At 37.9% G+C, this 21,464-nt stretch overlaps 1 protein-coding gene across 3 annotated transcripts in view; it reads right to left on the reverse strand.

The window, feature by feature from the left end:
• The window catches only part of STAU2 (staufen double-stranded RNA binding protein 2), a 168,442-nt gene that overhangs the window by 49,157 nt on the left and 97,821 nt on the right, over positions 1-21,464 (reverse strand). For 2 of the 3 annotated variants that reach the window (XM_065668439.1, XM_065668440.1), the window contains exon 13: positions 12,385-12,498. The exons of the other annotated variant lie outside the window; for it this stretch is intronic. In XM_065668439.1, the coding sequence (XP_065524511.1) occupies positions 12,385-12,498 (114 nt within the window). The remainder of the gene's footprint in view (positions 1-12,384; positions 12,499-21,464) is intronic. 3 annotated transcript variants of the gene reach the window in all.

A 21,464-nucleotide genomic window follows, 5' to 3' on the forward strand; every position in this document is an offset into this window, starting at 1 on the left:
CTTAAGATATTTCATAGTTTCATCAAATTCTATTCTTCCTGTTTTTTGCAACTGGTTTTAGTACTGTTCTCTTCATTCCACTGCTTATTTTGTCACATTTCCCAAGTCTTACTATAACTCAGTACCTGTTATATTGCTGTATGCTCTAGAGGTTATTTAGATATGAAGTGATCATGACTTGTTATCCTACAAGGCCTATCTTTTGCATGGAAAATAATCTTCTGCAGTTAACACTTAGCTCACTACTCTTCCTTTCAGTGACATTCATTGACAGAAAGTAGAATGGTGACAATTTTATTTGGCCATTTGCTTGATGCAGTTATTTTGGGTTTTGACAGGTAAATGAAACCCTGCTCTTTTCTCATGACTTGCCAACACTGTTGAGACAGAAAGGTGTATGTCTAAATGTATTAAAACACATGCTCTCAAGGCAGATGCAGAATGACCTATAGTGTATTAAAACAGTAATTTCTCCAGCTGAAGAACTAAGACAATTGCACTTAAAAAAAGGAGTGCGTTGAGGGGAAAGTGTGGGGACTCATTGCTACACTGCTCAGCTGACTCTTCAAGAAGCTCCTTTGCTGCTAAAAATGTATTCACGAATTCCCCTTAACAACAAAAATTACTTTCACAAAACAACTCCAGCCATATTAAAGCTGTCAGCTTTCGCTTTTAATTTTCATATTTCATTAGGTCTCTGTTATAACATTGTTTAAAGACCAAAATTGAGAGTCCAAACTGTGCATTTCTTTAAAATCCCAAATACTGTTCTCTACTGAATGTTGGTCTTGTATCGCTTTGACCTGAACAGCGACACAAAGCCATCAGAAATAGGAAGAATGTAGCCAAAGTTCTATTTTTCAGTACATTGTACATACTTCTTTTACTCCAACTAAAAGTCACCGCAAAACAGTCTTTGAGAATAGAGGATGAATTTTAACACTTTCCATCTACATTTGCCCCAGGTGTTACCTTTTATAAATACAAAATGATTAATTGAAAAATATTATTTTCCTTTTTAAATGAAAATATATGTTGCTCCAAATACAATCTCTTTACACTCTACTAAACACAGACAGGGATGGCTAGAGGCTACAGATCTTTAGGTTCTCCACTGATGCATAAACTAAACAAAAAAGACAACCTTACTTGTTTCAGAAAGCTTTATTAGAATAGGAATCTTTGAAGACAAACACAAAAGATTCTAATATGTTTAGATTTTATAATGTAAGCAACTAATTTAATGCATCACTAGCAGCACACAATAGTCACCATCTTGCAATATGAATGCAACTAAGAAACTGACGTAATCTGTGAGATATTTCAAAATAATTAATTTGAGAATGAAAAAAGAGCTTTTATTGTGTAAACTTTCCCTGTTTGCATTTTTTAAAAGGATCAGAAAACTGCAGCAGTTGAACCTTTGCTAAATGAAGGTAACAAGCAATCTTTTGAACTGGCCTCTAAATTAAGAAGATGTAATTGCCTGAGAAAGGGTATTTGATCAAAAGGGATTTAAGTGTTACTTATCAGGGGAGTTCCAAAAATTCCGCAAGATCCAGTTTATTTAAACGAGGGCCAAAAAACATGCAAATTCTTGCAAATTTTCTCAAAGTACTTTGACATGTGTAAATCTATTTGCCAGCATGTCAGAATACTTCTGTGCTAATATTTTTGTTTATAAGGGCAAATGGGGATTTAAGCCATTTTTTGGTCAAGCCAGTGTTTGATGCCTCCTTTTACTTAATTCCTTCCCAAACCCGTATCTTCTTGCTTAACTATTTTGCAGCTTAGAAAGTTATAGCAAACATTCCTTTCCAATTTCTTGCTTTTGCACTGTTTTCCTCACAAGCATGGACAGATGCATGACAAAACAAGGTCTACACACTGATCCCTGTTTATTTTTTATTTAATTTGAAAGAATGCTCCTGTTTTCTGGCATACTCTAAAACCAAGCCCCTGGTCCTGCAGTATTAGCTGCATTGATGAACTGAGGCACCCTGGGAAGCCTCACTCACAAGAACAAAGCTTCGTGTACACCCAGCTGTCCCCTAAATGACTGACAGTGTATTATTGTACCACTTCACATAAATGACAATGGGGTACTGAATCAAATATGACAACATAAAAATTTTCTCAATTCGTAATTCCCTAGAGCCTGCTGTGATAGAAAAATGACCCCAATTATTCAAAGCAATGTTAAAATATGAAATATTTAGGGAGTAGTCTGAAATAGGACTGAATTGATGAACAGCCTGATGTCTTGAAGCAATGACTAAACAGGCGTTCTGTGATCTCACAAGCCAGTTAAAATCTTTACATTACTGGGATGAGCCCTGTAGCCAGTACCAGCAAAAGGTGTGCTTTTTATATAAATGGCTGAGGCATGACGGGTACAGGGACTGCTCAGTGCCCCACTGCTATCACTACATAGAGAATTGAGCCTTCGGCACTTATTGTATCGAGCTGCCAGTAAAAGAGATTTAGCAACAGCAGCGATATAAACAAATGCCAAGGCGCCCTTTACGAATTCTTACCACATATCCAAGTTTTAAAAATCCTGAAGCAAATGCAAAGCTTTTTTACAGACTGCTGAAGAGCTGAATGCTGAGGAAGAGAAGCTCTCATTTTGTCTGCAGGTTATGCTTAGAAGAATTATGAGATCGAGGAAGAAGACTTTCTGGGGACTGCTGGGGAGCACAGTGACTCCAGCAGAACATGTCTTATTACCTTAAACTGCCATTGTAGCCTGACCTAGCAGTCCCTCCTTGGAGTCCATACGGCAGCCTCCAACCATGAGGAGCACAAGGCTTGCAGGTTTGATCAATGCCGCCACCACCTGAACATGTACTGGTGGCAGGGATGGGGTTGGCTGTAGAGCAAGGTAAGCATATTGTCCCTGAAAATAGATATACATTGGAAAAAGCTGCTTTGTGTTGGCTAAATCCGCTTCCAGAGCTGGGACAGGTATTCTGCAATTTCAACTGTAAATAACTTCAGAAACGTAGAAGTTATCTGTTAGTTTGTTTAGCTTTGGCCATTTGTAGTGAAAACGAAAGGGCAAGATTCACTTGATGGTCAATACTGAACTGTGGAAAATCATAGCTTACAGCTCTTTGACTCCCAGGAGGAATCGAGTCCTTCTTTTCACCTTTCAGAACAGCCCCCTAACTGCCATCTTGTGGGGTATTACAAATCAAGAATTCCCCCAAACCCTTCTGCTCACGCAGCTCTACTGGGCACACTGTTTTAGTCCATCAAAGAAGATGACTACCCTGTGCTTTTGACTTTGTGTTCCTGTGGCCACCCAGCTGTGCTGCTCTGCAGCATGAGGAGGGATCCTACAGAGGATTCATGTTCCTGTGGAGACAGGCGTAGAATAAAATTTACATCTTCTGCATCTTGTGTGAGCACACGAGCTGCTGAGCTTGTAGGTAAAATAATTCACCGTTTTTCCCACCAGCTTTGTGAATCTCAGCTATTTTCCTACTTTCACTACAAATGCCCAAGTACAAAATTAATTATTTTTTTTGGCTAGGCGCACTTTTTTCTTTATTTTGGGCCAATCTGAATTGTTTTTTTGAGGGGATGCAGGATGAGAGAGGAGATTTTGGGCTGTAAAATCAATTATTTGTACAGCCGTAAGGATCTGTGGAAAACTAGGTCTCACAGTCTCCCTAATGATGGGAAAGAGAAAGAATGAATATGAAGAAATACTTATAAAATTTAAAGTTTAACTTAAGAGTTCACTGTTTTGGTTTTGTTTGATACCTCCATTTTAGTGTTTATTATCTCAAGTCCCAGATCCTTGAGACAGTGAATTACTTGGAAGCAGTCTTACATTCAGCATATGTGAAGGATCTTACTGGAATGAAGCATTAGTACTGGGACACAGACCATCTGTAAGGGCTATGAAATAGGGGACACGAGTACATATAGAGCTTCTGGGGATGCAAGAACTCCCATCAAGCGAGGATATTGCACATTACATGCTTTGAAGAGAAGGCTGGCTGGTGACTCCTTCCTGTTTCAAACAGTGGGATGTTCAGACATGATGATCTGAGAAACTCAGTGAGACTACAAAAAATATATATATGAAATGAGTTTGATAGACAAGAGAGGGACTCAGATTCTGTGTTAAATGAGTTATAGAAAGTAATATAAGCACTTCTTTTCCCTGGAGATGTCTGACACTTTTCCATCAGGGTATCAATAGCCATCACGTAAAAAAGGAAAGTGAAGTAATTTCCATGATGAAGCTAGGATAAGCCTTCATCTCTTTCTTGATGGGGTATTTAAAAAAACATCCAATGAAGAAAGCAGGATGTTGTTGCACCATGAATATCTAGGAACTGAATTTAATTTTAGTGCTCCTAAACATAGCTCCACAACTTCCTCATCTCAGCAGAGATCTAAAGCTTCAATGTACTGATCCATATTACAGGTAGCATAGCTTAGAGAGCAACTTTAGAACTGAACTTTAAATTGGACAGGAACTTGCCACAATCTGCAGTGTGTGCATGCATGACTACTTTGACACTCTTCCCATTATTTGACAAAACTATTCCTATGTATGTTCCTCCAGTAATGCTACTTCTGCCCAGAACAGACACAAGTTTGCCTACAACAGACTGAGGAAAGTGCTTCAGCATCAAAAACATGGCCCAAACTACATACAGATGAGTGCATAAGTTATGCAGACACAACAGATGACTGGAGTTTGCTGTGGGAACAGTGCAGTCCAAGTTTACAGAAGTGCTCAGAGTAGCCCACCAGGGCTGGTTATGTTGTGTTAGACCTACCTCAAAAAGAAGAAGGAAAAGTTGTTGAAACTCTGAGCAGATATTCAGAGGAAAATTGTACCAATTTGATAAAGTGGTGACAGAAAGGAGAACTGTTTTGTTATCCCACTGCATTTCATGGGACATAAGGTTGGTTATTCCCCTGTAGTTACTCATAAAATTACTAATTACTTATTATTAATTACCTATAAAACCCAACTTCCTTCATTTTTGTTTAAGGCTATTGTCAGCATATTTATTATGAGATCCTGGCTTCTTGCTATGAATCCTAGAAATGAAGGGGTGTAGGATGTACTATGTAGATTCAGGGGAGTTGCATGATGATTATGCAAACAAAAAAACTATGAAACTTCACTTGTACTAGGTAAATGCAAAATGCCAGCCATGTGATATTATTTCAGGAGAAGTGGAAAAATTAGGTGGCAAACACAATTTTGGCAAATGCACATTTCTTCGGATGCAACATGTGCAAATCATTATTTTGGCTTGTAGAGTGGTTAAGGTAATGCATTTTGAAATGGCAATTATATCATTAGTGTGTTAAACAACTTCACTGAATGACAAGTGATTAAACACACATCAACAAACAGACACAGCATTACTTTGATTAGTGTGTGGAAAATGCCACGGAAGAACTCTGGCAAGTACAGGGTGGGCAACAAATTTGAGTCATGTACACTCTGTACCTTTCTTTGTCTAAAATGGAGGTGCCTACAAAAAAGGCAACTGGGTTTTGACTGTTAGTTTTAAATCATAAGGTTTGAAAGGTTTTATCAGTCCTAGAAATGAAAATTAACATAGCTATTAAAACAAAATATGTCCTCTCAGGGTCAAGATGAAAAATCCAGATTCTTGATAATCCCAACAGCAACATAAGCTACCAGGGGGCTCTCCTTCCACTTTGATTTTGCCTCCATCTCTGTCACCAACTTTTGTCTAGTAGGTGTATGCCTGTCCAATTTGAACTGTGGAGTACAAAAACACGTCTCTATTGTCTTCCCTCTGTTTATTCCTGTCAGGAAAAAAGCTGGTAGATTTCTTGATACTGCAAGAAGGCTCAGTCTCCTGCTGCAGTGTGAGAAGGAAGAAACTGACACTTTCAGCTTCTCCAAACTTCTCCAATATCTTTTCCTTTTAACCTTCTTCCCTAACACCAGCAAGAAGATTCAAGATTTTTACATTTCCCCATTGGCCAGCTGAGCCTAAAGTAACAGCAAAACAAACCAACCCATAAACAGATTTTCAGACTAAGGATAGCGAAGAGCTGGCCTGTAGTCCATAGAAGGTTGGCTCACTGCATGTTGTTAATGCCTTTTTCACTTTCACATGTTCTGCTGCACTGAAAGCCTGCTAATGCAAGCAACTAAGGGTGCAGTTCAAAGCATCTAAACTTCTCCAGCTCAGGACTGCTATGATCTTGCTCTTCCTCCCTCCTTATGTGTACATTCCTATTATTTTCTTATGCCAGATCATGCTACTGTACAGGGAGCAGGTTTAAGAGTACCAAACAAAAAAAATAAGTTCTACAAAAAAATAAGTTTTCTGTACAGTTAATTTTTGCCACATCCTCTTCAAGTGACATTTTACAAGGTGGGTAACCTGACCTAACAGCTTGCTGCTGTGGAAGGGGGTGGATCCCCCTCCTCTTCTCTTAGTTGGGCAGTCCTGATGTCTCCCTTGTTTCAGCTCTGGTACTCCTGTAAGCCACAGGAGATCAGTTCAATTCACTTAACTGGATAAAAACTTGAGTTAGTTTCTGCCAGCTCAGTGGTTTAGGAAGCAGCCAGGATTGGAGATGAACTCGGTGAGAAGGAAAGACCAAGACAAAGTCTCCGACTATGGAGATAATTTTGCAACACTGTCGTGTGCAGCCTGCTCTAGGTAGCCGTGCTTGGGCACAGGGGGTGGACCAGATAACCTTCAGAGGTCCCTTCCCACCTCAACCATTCTGTGAATCTCACCACTGTTGTGAAACCTCACCAACAGTTGTCACCAACAGAAGAGAAAACGGTCCCCATAAAATACATGGTCTTTGTCATCATTTACATGCCAAGCAAGGTAAGACATGCTGAGGCTGCAACAGCAGCATTTCATACCCTGCTGACACTACTGTGTAAACAAACATACACAGAACCCTGGAACATCCTAGTCAACATCTTCAGCAAGTAGTCACATTGGGAAGCTGCTCAAGAAGCCCTGAATGAGAGCACCTAAGAGGTCTGGCAGGAAATAGCCGGGCCTTGGTTTGCATTCTGTTCCCATTCGGCATTTAATTAATAACTCACTTTTTGAAAATGAAAGATGATGCATCCTGAACAAATACAAATGTTTGATCTCAGGCTCATCAAGGAAAGCTTCAGCTGCCAGGGAAAAGCAAATGTTCTGCCACGTACATCTAAGACTGAGATAATGTGAAACAGAAGATGAGGAATACAGAGAGAATGCACCAGCATTCCACACAAAGTCATGGGGAGCACAGCAGACAGAAAAAGTTCCAAATAACAGACAACAACCTGGTGATCCTAAAACCTGGTGGGATGACTCCTGACTGAAACTTCCCTGACACAGTAAGAGAAGTGTGAAACATGGTGCTATATATCAAAAGCATGAATGGGCTCTTCTGGAGCACCAGGCACCCAGCTGTGCCCATGCCTGACTCACTCCGAAGATTATGGACCTGTCAAGGAGAAGACAGCAGTCAGCCATATCACACCAGCATGAGAAGGAGATGCTTTTACAAGGTCAGGTAGGAGTCCTGATGCTGAAATGGCTGTGATGGAATTGCCAAGCTTTGGGAAAAATACAAGATTTTCTCCGAGTCAAACTAAAGTTTTCTCATTTTATTAAAGAAGCCACCCCAAAGAAATGAGAACTGCATTTATAGTAAATCAAGTGGAAGTAAGCTGAGAAATGAAGCACATCATAACACCAGCCAAAAAAAGTAATACATGTATCTTGAAAAAATAAACTAAAATCCTAACATTTTCTTATTTTTTGGTTATGTCCAGGACAAACCCACCCCCTAAAGTAAATCTGAACATCTAGAAAACAAGAATTTCACCTTAGAACAAAAATAATTTTAAGCAGGAACTAATGTCATGTCCACTAAATAATCTTTTTTCATGATGTGGAAAAGTATCTTAACAAAAATCCTAATCCCATTAACCTTTTTCAGTTACAGCACTGGACAAAATTCTCATCCTCTGCATACTCACTGACTACAGCATTAGGTTTTTTGGCTTTTGCTTTTCTTACAGGTAAGACAGTGACGCTGGCTGGCATAAATTCACTACATCTACAATTCTCAGACCATAACAAATACAGAGATGTGGAACTTCGTACGTATTATGTATTTGCTGTTATAGGTAAAGTTCTTCTTAAACCTTAAGTTTCAATGCTTCGGACACCTTCCCCTGAGCCTGCCACCCATCTCTGAGGTCTTTTATCCCTAGAGAACTACTTCCACCTTTGCTGTATTCAAGTACATTGGGAGTTGTTCACTCCTGGGCATCACCACAGTCCGTTAGCCCTGCCCAGAAATGCCTGTTTGCAGGCCTACATTGACGGTGTGCCTGATATCACATTTCCATTTGCTTGTCACTGCTGTTCGTCAAGCTTTCCGTCAGCAATTTCTGAAACTGCTGAGCATGGCATCTTCCTTTCAGCACATCTCCTCCCTGTTGGACTCTCTTATCAAGTCTGTCTCATCAGTAGCTCTCTACTTCTACAATTTCTGCCCCTGCTTATTCCCTTTCCAGCTATTTTTATACTTGAAAATAAAAGTGATAATAGTGGTAGATTATACATAGCATCACACAATTGTTATCTGCCCTAGAAAATAGAAGTATTCTATTTTAGGCATTATAAAGTGTAGGAGAGTTCTGAAAACATGGTCTAACATACAACACAAATATAATGGATTGGATTAAATAGCATGTACTAAAAATATAAGCAGAAAAGGTTTGCTTTTAAAGAAGTTGTCACTTTAACAGCACATCTCATTGGGACTATAAGGTGAAGTAAACGGCAGAAGTCAGTAATAAGCAAATGGACAATACTTCCAACTCCAAAAACTGCACATAGATTAAAACCTCCAAAATCACAAAAAAATATTAATAAGACTTTAAGAAAATGCACTGTTCTTTGATCTCTCTCCTGAAATTTAAGTAAAGAACTGGTAACTCCTCAATGAACATCAAGTTAAAAAAAATTTCAGGGTTAAAAATTCAGTTGTACAGGCTGAGTATTCCATGGCAAGCATTCAAAAAAATCTCAAAATGGGCCCAAATAGAAAAAGAAATCATTCAGGAAGAAAGTATTCTAAAAACCATTACATTTCTACCAAAGATGTTGGCACAGCTAAACACAAAACCCAACAAGACATGCGGCAGGATAGGCTGCAGTGGTACTTCAGGGATATTTCCCTTTTTTACTGTTTGCCAAAGGAAAATGAAAGAGCAGTAACTGCTTCCACAATACTGCTTCATGATCAAATGAGATATGTCTTGTCAATCAGTCATTTGAAATACACACTAGTTAGTGTACAAGTATGAAATGTTTATTTTAATCTGAAAGAGCTCAAATGAAGTATATGGGGGAAAAATGTAAACTCATTAAAATCACAAGTTAAACCAATCTAAAGAATGAAAACTTCCTACAGAGTATAGGAAAAGAGCAAGTGACTTGAAAAACTGCTGTGTCAAGTCTTGGCATATTTGAAAAAGCAAGATAATGTACTTATGTGGGATTGTAACCATCTGGTATCAGCTGGAAGCAAATCTACCACTGGATGTGAGTAGAGAGATATATTACAACAGACAAATCCAATGCAGAAGGCAGACTGTAGTGCTGGAGATGCCATTGGGAAGCTGGTTTTCTTTTCTTTGTTTTTTTGATCAAGGTATGTGGTCAGCTGTGGTTCTGCTGCCGCAATATAGGTAAATCTGGTATACAGCTCCCACCACTTTCCCACGAACTATTCCAGAGTCTCATTTAGACAGTTTTGCTTTTAAGAAACATAGAAATTCTAAAATCTACATTTTTGAATGAATATGAGAAAAATTATATTCATAAGCATAGAAGTGGACAGATCCTGAAGTCAAATCATGTCAGGCCTCATAGTTGACACACCAACATGCCTCCATTGAAATCACAGGCTTTCAGGTGACTAGTCCTAATTACCAGTCCTAATTACCAGTCCTAATTACCATACGATGCAAAAGAGATGATTTAAAAGTAATAGGCTACTTAAGATAAAGAAGAGTTTCTGGAATTCAAGTTTTATAGGATACGGCTATCTTGCACTTATTGCATTTGCAACTTTAAAATGTGGGTAATTCAGCTTAACAAAGGTACAGCAGTTCTGTCTCTTATTTTTATAAGAATAATAACAGTATCAAATTAACCTGCTGTGAGTGAAATGGGAGGAAACTAAGCAAAATCATACCAATTACACAGGAACAAGAAACAAAAGTTGGTTGCTGTGGGGTTTTTTTAGTTAGTCCATCAAGCCCTGTAATTTTGTCATTAATTAACGTCAGTGCCTGACAGACACTTGATGAGCTTTCTGTTTGTTTGCTAATGATTTGTTCTTCTCTATTTATTCAGGTGACAGCAAATAATGCTTCAATCCAGTCCTGCCACCCTGCTTATCAAACACAACCAGTCAATAGCATCCCTTTTCCCAGATACTGGAACTCTTTTGATATTTAGGAAGGGGACAAGCAGAAATTTGTCAATCCTGTCCAGTATGTGGATCTCTTTTGTGACCCACTGGTTAGCAGTTGGCCCTTAGATGATTGTTTTCTTTTGCTGTCAGCTCAGATGAAATCTTTGCACAAGTGATGTGGGATCAATAATGCAGCCACACCATCATGCAATGACGAAATATTTTTCTTTCCTTTTGAAGAACACTGTTGAAAACTACATAACTAAAACCAATTATGAACATTTTTTAAACTTCAAGTTGAAGCAAGATTAGGAAATTGTAGTTACATTATGTTTCAAGCAAACCTATTTCTGCACATCCTATGATAAAATCTTTATCTATGTGATTTTATGGGGTGGGTTTTTTTTTTTCCTCCCAGAAGAATGTCCAGTTTGGAGCACTGAATGGGTACGCTTGGGATCAAACTAATGCTGCATGTAATCTAGAATTTCCTCATTTCTAGGTGCTTGACTTTGCAGGCTCAATAGCACTTTTTCATTTAGATGTCTTAAATATATAATTATTCAGATAGCTTAAATGTGCTTTTTGCTTACAAAGTCTTTTTTCTGTTTACATATCATACTCTAGCCTAAATAAATGCTAAGACAAAGGCCAAGCTGGCTGGTAGCCCAGAATGTAGTTGTTATCAAATTGACAGGGACCACCTTAAATTCATTGAAATGTCTAAATATTGTATTTGAGTTATAACTAAATTTTAAAAGACAATCTTTACCGAAAGAAAAACAGAGTGACTTTAGAACAGCATAAACAAGTTGCTGTATAAAATCAGAATTGAACGTCGAAGTATGGTCTGACTTACCACAGCTCTCCATTATTATAAAACACCAAACACTCAAATACTTAAGGACAGGAAGTATCCTCATGTTACCACGTAAATAACTAATGGGCTTAGTTTATGTTAACAACTAACTTAGAAACTTCCAATAAAATAAAAAAACCAACAACCCACCAATCAAAAATATGGCTAAAAGTGTCTGAAACTTTTCCCCAAAGTAACTAATTCTGATAATTATTAAGAATTGTCCCTCTTTCCCTCTTTCCTTAGAGAATTTGCCACAGAGCCTAGTAAAATGTATGGTAAATGTGAACACAGTACAATTTAAAGATGGCTTGCAAAGGCAAATAAAACTGGTACTGCTTCCAATCTACTGAAGATCTGAAAGGTACGAGGTTTGGTTTCATCTACTTGTTTCCTTTTTGCTTTTAAAACTTTTGGAGTAAGCAAGTGCTGCCCTGCTTTTATACTTAAGAGTGTTGGAGGACAAGAACATTAAAACGGAAGCCCCCCTCAGTTCCCATCTGAAGGAGCAGGGCAATGAGTGATTAACATTGAGGGTTCTTTTCTTCCTGGCTTTTAGCCAAAAGCTTGAATTAAACATTGTAAGAACAGCCAAACAAAATGGGAGTTTTACAGTCTGATTAAAAATTCCTTTCCCCTCTCGAATGCCAGTTTCTTGTGACAGATGATGGCAGGAGATGATGGCTTCATCTCCCTGCTTTTCCAGCTACCCCTAATCTTCTATTACAAATAGGATAGACAAGACCTGATACATGCATAAAATCAAACACAACCTTTGCAGAAACCTTACATCTGACTTTAAACTAGAGCAAGCTCTTCAGGCTTCCTAATATGTCTTAAAAATATGTAAAAGGCAATATAGTTTTGTCTCCTTTTTGGGCCACTCTTTAGATCTAATCAGGATTTTACTATGGCAAGATAGGCAAATCCCAGTGACAAGAACATGCCATATGAAAAGCACAAGATGTGTTGAAGTTTAAAATCTACTAATGCTGATATTCTGGCCTTACTGGATATTAATAAAATTACAAGAGTGTGCGGTGAAGGTATTATACCTGGTCATGGCTGGCTTCAATGGAGCTTCCGATACCTTGGAAAGTCATCTGCACAGGAGACAGTGTCAAACAGGTCATACATTCTTTGCCATTTTGTCTATCACTGTAGTGTACCTATAACAGAATAACATACGTAATCTGCTAAACACCAGGTTTGTACAAGGGAATCATGCTAAAATACTGTCCCTTTTCAACAAGTTTGTAAGAAGAATTCCAAACATTTACATTGAATTCATCTTCAGTATAAAACAAGAAGTGTGTAAAATAATACTGAACTGGGGCCAAAATTTCTCTGATTTGTCTGTTGGATAGTTTTTCAAGTGCTGTGTTCTTCAGTTCCTGAGACCTGTGAGACTGAATCCAAGATGTTGTATCTATATAAGGATCTAGCTTTAGGTTTTCTTTTCCAGCCTAGATATAAATTTTAACAGCATTGTGTGGCTTAGTTACGAAGCATACGTGTAAATCATTATACCTCCAAAAACTTAGCAATAATAATTGAAATTTTCCAAGAGTAATTCCATTTCTACTAAAATCCACTAACTCTTTTGACATGGCTAATGTATATTTGAATTTAATTTTTAATTAAATCCAAATGCCAGATAAAATGGAGAAGGACTCACATTCTTCTTGAGATGTCTAGGCTATCCTTTTCCAAGAGTAACGCATTCCCTACTAATATCTAGATGTGCATACTGAACCTGAATCTCGCATGAAATACAGAGGAAGATAGTGCTTCTATTTGAATTATTCTCCTTGTCTTCAGGCTCCCTTCTGATAGTTCTTAAATCCCCTAAAGAAAGCATGGATTTTAATATGTTGAGACAAAATGAAATTAAATGTTGCCAGTGCTTCATTATTAAGAACAGGTTGCCACTCATGCTGAATTGTTGAAATATTACAGTTCTCTGTGTAGCTCCTGGCTTCTAGACAGGCAGATCAAGCACTTTGTTCTACAGGAGAGGTGGAATTTAGTTTATGGTGGTAATTTACATTGGCTATGTGACCCCTGTCAGAAATGGAAAGAGAGATCAGCTCTGCTGGAGACAGACCTTTTATGTTAGTATCTATTTACAGCTGTACAGCTCTCAGGCAAAAGTTACATGATATAAGCCTCATCTTGACATTTAGGCTACAAAATTGAACTTTATTATTTCTGAAGACAACTAGGAACAATATTAAAGTTATTCCCGTGGAAATGATTTAGTGGCATAAGTATACATGATACTTAATTGTACACTGTGTGAATGAAATCCCCTCTGCCTAGCTCTTCTCTGCCACAGGTGCAAATTGGGAATAATTCAGCTGAAGCAAAATTAGCGCAAAACTGGCTGAGAGGAAAACCAAGTTGATACTATGGAATTATTTTACCAACAACACATCAAAACAGTTTTACTGTGGCCAAAAGTAAGCTACAGAATGTAAAATTCTTGTACTGTGTATAAAAATATTAATTTCTCTCAGCCCTTCCTAAAGTTTTCTGGATTATCCCTGCCTCTCTCTCTCTCTCAACCCCCACAATATGTGCCCACTAAATTGCTTGTGGCTCTCTGCCAGAAAAGCCATACTACTTACTTAGAAACCACAAGAGGCCCCTTCGCATATACAATGGTTTAATTTTGATTAATCAAAAGAGGTATGAAGGTATGAAATTTGGCTTGCAAATATAAACTGAAGTTCTTTAAATGTCAGGGACTACTGTTATGACAAGGATTTAAGAAGCTTCCACAACTGTGGTATCTGGTTGCAAGCTCCATATTCTGCTGAGTATGTGTTGCGGGGATGTGATGTGGAGAAATGGGGCAGAAAACCTCAAGAGGATGATTCTGTACTGCAAATATGACATAGCAAAATGTGTGAAATCTGGTGACCGAGAAAAGTACATGTCTTAGATCACATATGGAGAAATGGAAAAATAGCACTTTCTGAACTGCATAGCATGCCTGTAGGCTTATTTATAATGAGAACAATATAAATAACACTTCACAAATGTCCACTGGAATAAAGCAAAGCTAATAAGCTGAAAGAACAGGAGACAGCCAGAGGAAAAATTATAATTAGTATTATGTGACATTATTATCTGCAATAGCAGATTTGATCCATAACCCCCGTAGAGTCCCACATTGAAATTGCAATAAATTCAGAATTTTGGTTTCTTTCTAGGCTTAACTTTCCTGAAGGAATTTCATGATGCACTTTTGGCTTCACCTGAATGTATCAAGGCCACTACTTTGTAATTTCTTAGACAACAGTTTTCTAATTATCTCTTGCCCTGTTGAAGCTCTTCAGTTGAACCAACCCAAACACTTTCTATGTTAATAATTTGAACAGTAATATAAAACCCAAAAGACTGCACTTTGAATGGGGGACAGAATATAACTGTGTCCTTCCATCAAACCTCTCTAGTCTACAGATTTGTGCAGTCAGAGAGACATTCAGATTTCTTCTACAACTGGCCTGGTATGCACAATTTCCCAGAAATCACATTTTGTTATTTATCAGTCCAGCTGCTACATTCTCAAGCTATTTTTTCTTCTTCAAATCTGATCTATGCTTGGGTTTTTTTGTCAACCAAGAGAGCGAAGTATTTACCTATTTGAGCAGAATGCCCCAAATAGGCACTCCAACAGATAGGGTAGTGGTCGAATAGTTATCACATAGTCTCAATAGGAGCAGATGCTTCTAGGTTTTTGGACAGCAGTATTGCATTTTATATGTCCTAGCTATTATAACTAAGTATGGGAGGAACCTGAATGTCTCTAAATCTGTTTGAAGAATATTGTACCATCTAAGGCAGGGAACAAATCACGTAAATACTTGATTCAGTATTTGCTATCAAGGAGTGGTGACTGAAGGCTGGCCAAATTACTCACAAATTAGCTTAGTGCATTTTAAGGATTAAACAGCAATGAAATTTCATTCACTAAAATTCAGAATGTTTTATTTGGATAACACATAAGCAGAGATCACCTTACAGAACAGCATTAGGAACCTGGTTAGAAAATAACAGCCAGCATACAGATGTCTGTAGTAAGGGTTGTGCAAGTTTCTGTGTCAAATGCAAGACTCCAGCCTCAGACTATTAGGAGTGATTTACACATAATTCTCCTCCAAGGTATGTCCACACAGCACAAAGCAGCTCCACAACAACAAGATCCTGGCAATAAGTCTGCACGAGCCTACTCATTTATTGGAGAAAGCACACAGCACTGCTAGCTTTTCTCCTGGGTAACTACATACATGCAGTATCTGAGATAAATCATGTATAACCAGCTCAGAAATCCCAAACACAGCGCTCCATGGGTACAGCACAAAACCTCTGTGTTTAAAATGCGAAGTGCATCCCGGCCATCAAAGCAATGACATATGTTCTAGAAGTCATTTTTTCCACAAGCACATGCCATGCATTTACTCATACATGTATGCTTTCATGTTTGATATCCACATGAGATGCAACTGTATATCTTTTTCACAGACTGGTTCAGTCAGGAGCAAGCTGCATGGCATGAGTATGTATAGAGGGGTAGTACAAACTGGTGTATGTATATAGAAATGTATGTGAAGGTCTGAAACCATTTGACAACTATGTTGAAATTTGGCCCTTGTTTTTAATACTTTAAATTACTGAAGAGATGCAAATATTTTGACGGACATTTATAGCTTCCCATAAAAGAAGATATAGGATGAATGTTTACAATGTTACAACTGAATGTGGAATGGCATAGCCAAAATTCTCAAACTTTTATGTTGTTTTATAAAGGAAAAACTAAATTACACTGCATAAAACTGTGCAAGAAAATACATTTAAAGTCATTTCTCTCATAAACCTGCTCTAAAAGCAGGAAATTTCACATTTCGTATTTCTATAAAGGCATCTCTTGAATCTACCTTTGCTATGATACCTTCCTATGTGCAAGCATCCTGATAGAAACTGTAAAAGTACTGCAGGATTTGTCTTGAAATAAACTACTATAATCCAGTGGATCAATATGCAATTTCAGATAATGGCCATCGTTAATCTGCATAAATTATTCTGTAAATAGAACAGGATAGTCTGCTGGTCTTCAGTGGGCACTTCTGGATTTGGACATCTGTCCTTGTGCAGCAACAAGGGCTATGGTTTACTGAGTGACAACTGAGGAAGGTGAGAGACCTGTTATACACAGTAGTTAAGCTTAACTATAATACACTGAACAGTTAGAAACAAGCTACCTGTGCATTAACAAGAGACCAAGAGGAGCAAATATAAAGACTACTATTTTCACACACTGCTGCTTAGGTGTTCACAGTTTGAAACACAACTCCTGTCTGGCCAAACACTTTCTTTCTTGACCATTTAATAACTTAAAAGAAATAATATGCACTACCAAAAGAAAGAACTCATCTGTGACACTGGAGTTCATGTTTCCAAACCAAAAACTACTCTGAGTCAAAGCACCAGCAGGAGTCTTAGAATGCTAGACAGAAATAAACTAGGTAATAAAATGCCATTATGTTCAGCAATGCACAAATCTTCTGGATTGACAAGCCTGAGCTATTTTGTTATAACAAAGGATGGTATTCCTTTAAATTGCCCCTTAAAGGGAAAGCACCCAATTTAGTCCAAAATTTACAGAATGATTTCCAAGATTTTACATAGGTTGCTCTGGATTTACAGGGACAAGCAAACCAGAATGGGCTCAAAAATCACAAGAGTCTTAAGAATAATTTTTCTTTCTTTAGCTTCCCAGTGAAATTCGTGTTTTTCCATACTGGTCTTTTATCTTTCCATTTCTGTTGCTCTTCTACTTATAGTTATGTCATCTACTATAAAGAAAGTGAACCAATTCTGTTTGTTTGAGCTCAAATTCTGTTTCATGCATATTTACTGGTGAAGGAATACTCCTGGTGTGAAAATAAATGAAAGATACTTTCATTTATAGAATAATTAAATAAATTAAATAAACTTTACTATAATAAATTAAATATACTTGCTCACTTCAACCATCTTCTCAAAGCCAATTATAGGAGCTATCACAGTATAGTATTCTATTGTATTATCCATAGACCTTTCCTAACAAATAATATATTAGTCTCCTCAGGCGTGGAGCAGCAAATATCACTTTGCATTCTTACTGCCTGCTTTACAATACTGTATATTTTATTTATGAGAGTAGAACAGGAATACAGTTAAAAGGGAAAAAACATTAAATTGGGGAAAAAATCCTGTTGTATGAACAAAGACTTTAACGACAGGTTAAAGCACAGATAAAAAACAAGACCAAGATGAAAAAAAAATTGTCCCAGATGAAAAAATAATATGTACAATAAAAAAAAAAAATTAAAAAATCAGAAAAAAAGCATTGAATCAAACTGTTTCCTGCAATGCTGGAGTTCCTTGATGTAGTGCGATTACTAAATATAGTATTTTACTAATCTCAGCAGGGAGCTGGCTAACTGCATGCCCGTCAGATGTTTTTAACAGTCACCCCCTGTGGAACAAATCTAAGGAGTGCATGAAAAACACCTACATTTAAAAAAGCCCCCTTGCTAGATCATTAAGGAAAGATAAAGGCCTGTACTTTCGGATGTGATATATAACACAATCATTGTGTCAAGAAAACATATGTTTGATTAGCGCGCCTCAGGTTCATTAATCGCTGTGTCTGCTTCACAGCAGTGGGCAAAGTTTCCACCACAGCTACTGCACGGAAGGGTAAAGACACTCGGTAGCTTAAAGACCAACAGTTCGGCAGTAAATCTTGAGCTATTCCAACATGCTCCTCTCTTACAGAGTTTGAATAGCAGCTGTACCGTAGTCTTAAATCTTCATTAAAATATGGTCCTAGGGTTTAGACTAAGAAATAAAACATTACTGTACCATAAATAGCTAACAGCATGCAGACTAAAGGCATTGTCATAGGTTACTGCAATAGTATTTTATGTTCCTCACTATAGTAAGGCAGATAGCTGACATCTACAAAAAAAATGTGAAATACAAATAAGAGTGAAAAAACTTACTTGATACAGTTCCAAAAAAGAATATACAAAATGTCTGCTAAATACAAGACTAGTTTATTGTCTGAGCCAAAGAAGCTTGTACATCTGGAGTTTTTTCATGCTGTTTAGATACTCCCTGAATTTGGAGCTCCTGTATCAGTGATGCAGGAGATCTGGAAAGTTTGGCCACATATTATGCTCAGTCAAGCAAGGGAGACCCAGCTCCATCCTGCCTCTGGATGTGACATTTGGTTCTAATTAAGAGAAAATTAGCCAACATCACGGTGTGCAGCACAATCAGTACAGTAAGGTGCTTACTGTTTACCTTCCCTGTGTCAACCTTAACCCAGGTATATATTTCCTGTGGACCACAAGCAAAGTGAGCATCTGAGCAACTGTATTTTCAATGGCTGGCATTCAAGTGTGAAAAGGGACCTGTTTGTCTGACAGAAGCTAAAATCAGGAGATAAAATCAGGACATGGCTTTCTATTAAAAATCATACTTACATTGAAAAGTAATGTAAGTGTAAAAATCACACATTGCTATCTATTCATTTCCTCTATTCTAATAACTAAGATATGGGGGGTTTTTTTGTAGACATAGTAGAGAATAGTTGAACTACAGTGAGTTAAACCACTGAATACAGTCTTCCCCAACAAAAAATGAGTAAGAAAAACATGACTAAAAATTCAGAAATTAAAACAGTGCAAAATAAGGTAAGCTATAGCTGACATGGTTTTTGCAGAAACAACTTGTTTGCCTCTGATCCATTCACCCATAATTATTCAGGTAAATACTGTCTTTTCAAGGAGAAGAGTTGAAAATAATTTCATAATTCACAGTCAAAGCAAATAGGAAAAACTGGCAAATGTGGTATCTCCTGTTGTTATCATATGGCCTAAAAAACCGGAGGGAGGCGAAAGAGCTTTTGTCCTGCTAATAACATACACAGCGGATGAGCATGGTATGGAGCATTTGTGTTGGAGCCCCTGTCTTGGGTATCATCCTGAAAAACTGACTGACATGAGAGAGGAACTTGGTTAGTTTGGAGGCAGAAAATTATCTGGGTTTAAAATAACTTCCTAGCAACAGCATGAATGGCAATATGTTCCCATGAACACTCTTTAATTACGAAGGTTGTGAAGCATTGACTATTCTCCATTTACAAACTGCACATGAAAGCCCCAGATGCTTCATTACTGAAGAGGGAAGAGGATCACTGTGAAATTGTGAGTACAAAACTAGCTGCCCGAGTTTGCTGAAAAGTCTGATGCTGGTACAGACACTGGGTTTGTGCACTAACCTAGATACAGGGCAGTGTGCAGAAAGAACCACCCTTCTTTAAGTAGAACAAGAAAACCATTTCACTTCTGACAATTATCCTGCTTCGTTGAGCTCCCAATTCTGAACAAGACTGAAAGAAACAACTGCCAAAAAACCCCTCCCTGGAAGCCCCAGCTTAACTCACAGAGGGGGAATAAACTGCTACTTGTCTCTTTTCTCCTTCTTCACCTCTTCTTCTTGCCTCTCTTTTCAATGGTTTCTGCTTGAGAGCTGAGTTCCCTTATAATTAAAACGAAAACCCAGTCTGCTATGAATTTACCACCTCACCTTCACATTTTTGCCAGCTGAAACTTCCAGTCTTTCAAAGTTTTGGCTGTATTCCAAGCCAAGGTCTGTAGCTAAGTTATCAAGTCACATTAGGATTTACTTAGATTTTGGCAGGGAACACAGCCCAGTGCATTTAGTTCTGGCTGCAGTATCTTGAGAGACCCTGATAGCATTTATACTTTCTCACACATAAACCCTTAAGTTCTAAAATTGGTTATGAAAATATAATCCACATTTTTTCCATGGACCAAGTTAAGCACAGGGATATGTAGGAGGATTTCAAATTGTTATTTGCAAGATGAGAAGAGAAAAGCTAAAATGTCACCGAGGTGATATCCACACCTCACCTGGGGACGCAGGCAATGCCATAAGCCAGCTATTCTCCATTTATCCTTCTTTCCTTTTAGAAACTGAAACAAAAAAGAAGCACCTGGCTGTTTATGGAGGCACGAACAGGGAAACTTCAGCAGCATTTGAATAAAGGGCTTTCTTCCTTGTAAGAGGGAGAGAGGTAACGATGGCCAGAAGAGAAGAAAGCTAGTTTAGACAGATTTCTGGCCAGAAGCCAGGTAGTTGGAGACCTTGTGTTAGAAAATTTACTGCCCCTCTTAGCTAGATTTGCATTTGTTTTCCTAATTCTGCATACTTGTGAATTAATTCAGAAACATTCTTCCTGCAGCAAATATTACCTCTTGCAGCATGCTCTGTGAATAAATATGCTAGGTTTCCGAAGTTGCACATCTTTCCTTACGGCAGCTAGTAGGAAGATGATTCTTATGGTTATTTTTATGCAGAACTACTACCACTATTTTGACTTCCTTTGAGGTCAAAAATAGGATAATGTGGACTAGATGGTCTACAGTCCAGAGAAACATTTCTGAAGCAAACGGAAACTAATAAAACCATTCCTTGTAGGTCAGCCCTGGGTCACTGCCATCAACTGTGGTACTGTCTACCTTCCCTCTGAAGTTAGTTGATTTAAAAAAAAACCTTATAAACCAGAATGCAATGAAGTCCAGGTGCTTTGATTTTTACATGAAGCTCTGTCTTTCAGGAACAATTCTCCCTACCAGTTTGTTCTGGTTTATCTCTCTCTCTATTTCACATTCCCAGCATGTTTTCTTACTTTTGGGTAGTCATGTATGAATTAGGGCTGGAGACCCTGAAGCCCTTTCCTACATAACATAGCCATCCAATGTCAAGTTGATTTTCAGTGTAGCAGCACACCTGCAAGTTTCTGAGACTGAGGTAAGGACTCTCAATTAACAGGTAACCTGATGTTGCGCAAATCAGTGATACCAGTAAAATTATCCATAAAATCCTGACTGATATGCTGCCTTTCCTTAGAAGAAACTACATTCGCCTATTAACACAGCAAAAACTGTAGTTTTATTCCATTGTTGTCTGGAATAAATGGGGGAGTTTTGTAGCAAATAACATGATAAAAGGGTGTAGGTTTTCTTCACAGCACAACTCTGTTCTATGTGTA

Source organism: Lathamus discolor, chromosome 2 (genome assembly GCF_037157495.1).
Source record: "Lathamus discolor isolate bLatDis1 chromosome 2, bLatDis1.hap1, whole genome shotgun sequence".
Classification (NCBI taxonomy): Eukaryota; Metazoa; Chordata; class Aves; order Psittaciformes; family Psittacidae; genus Lathamus; species Lathamus discolor.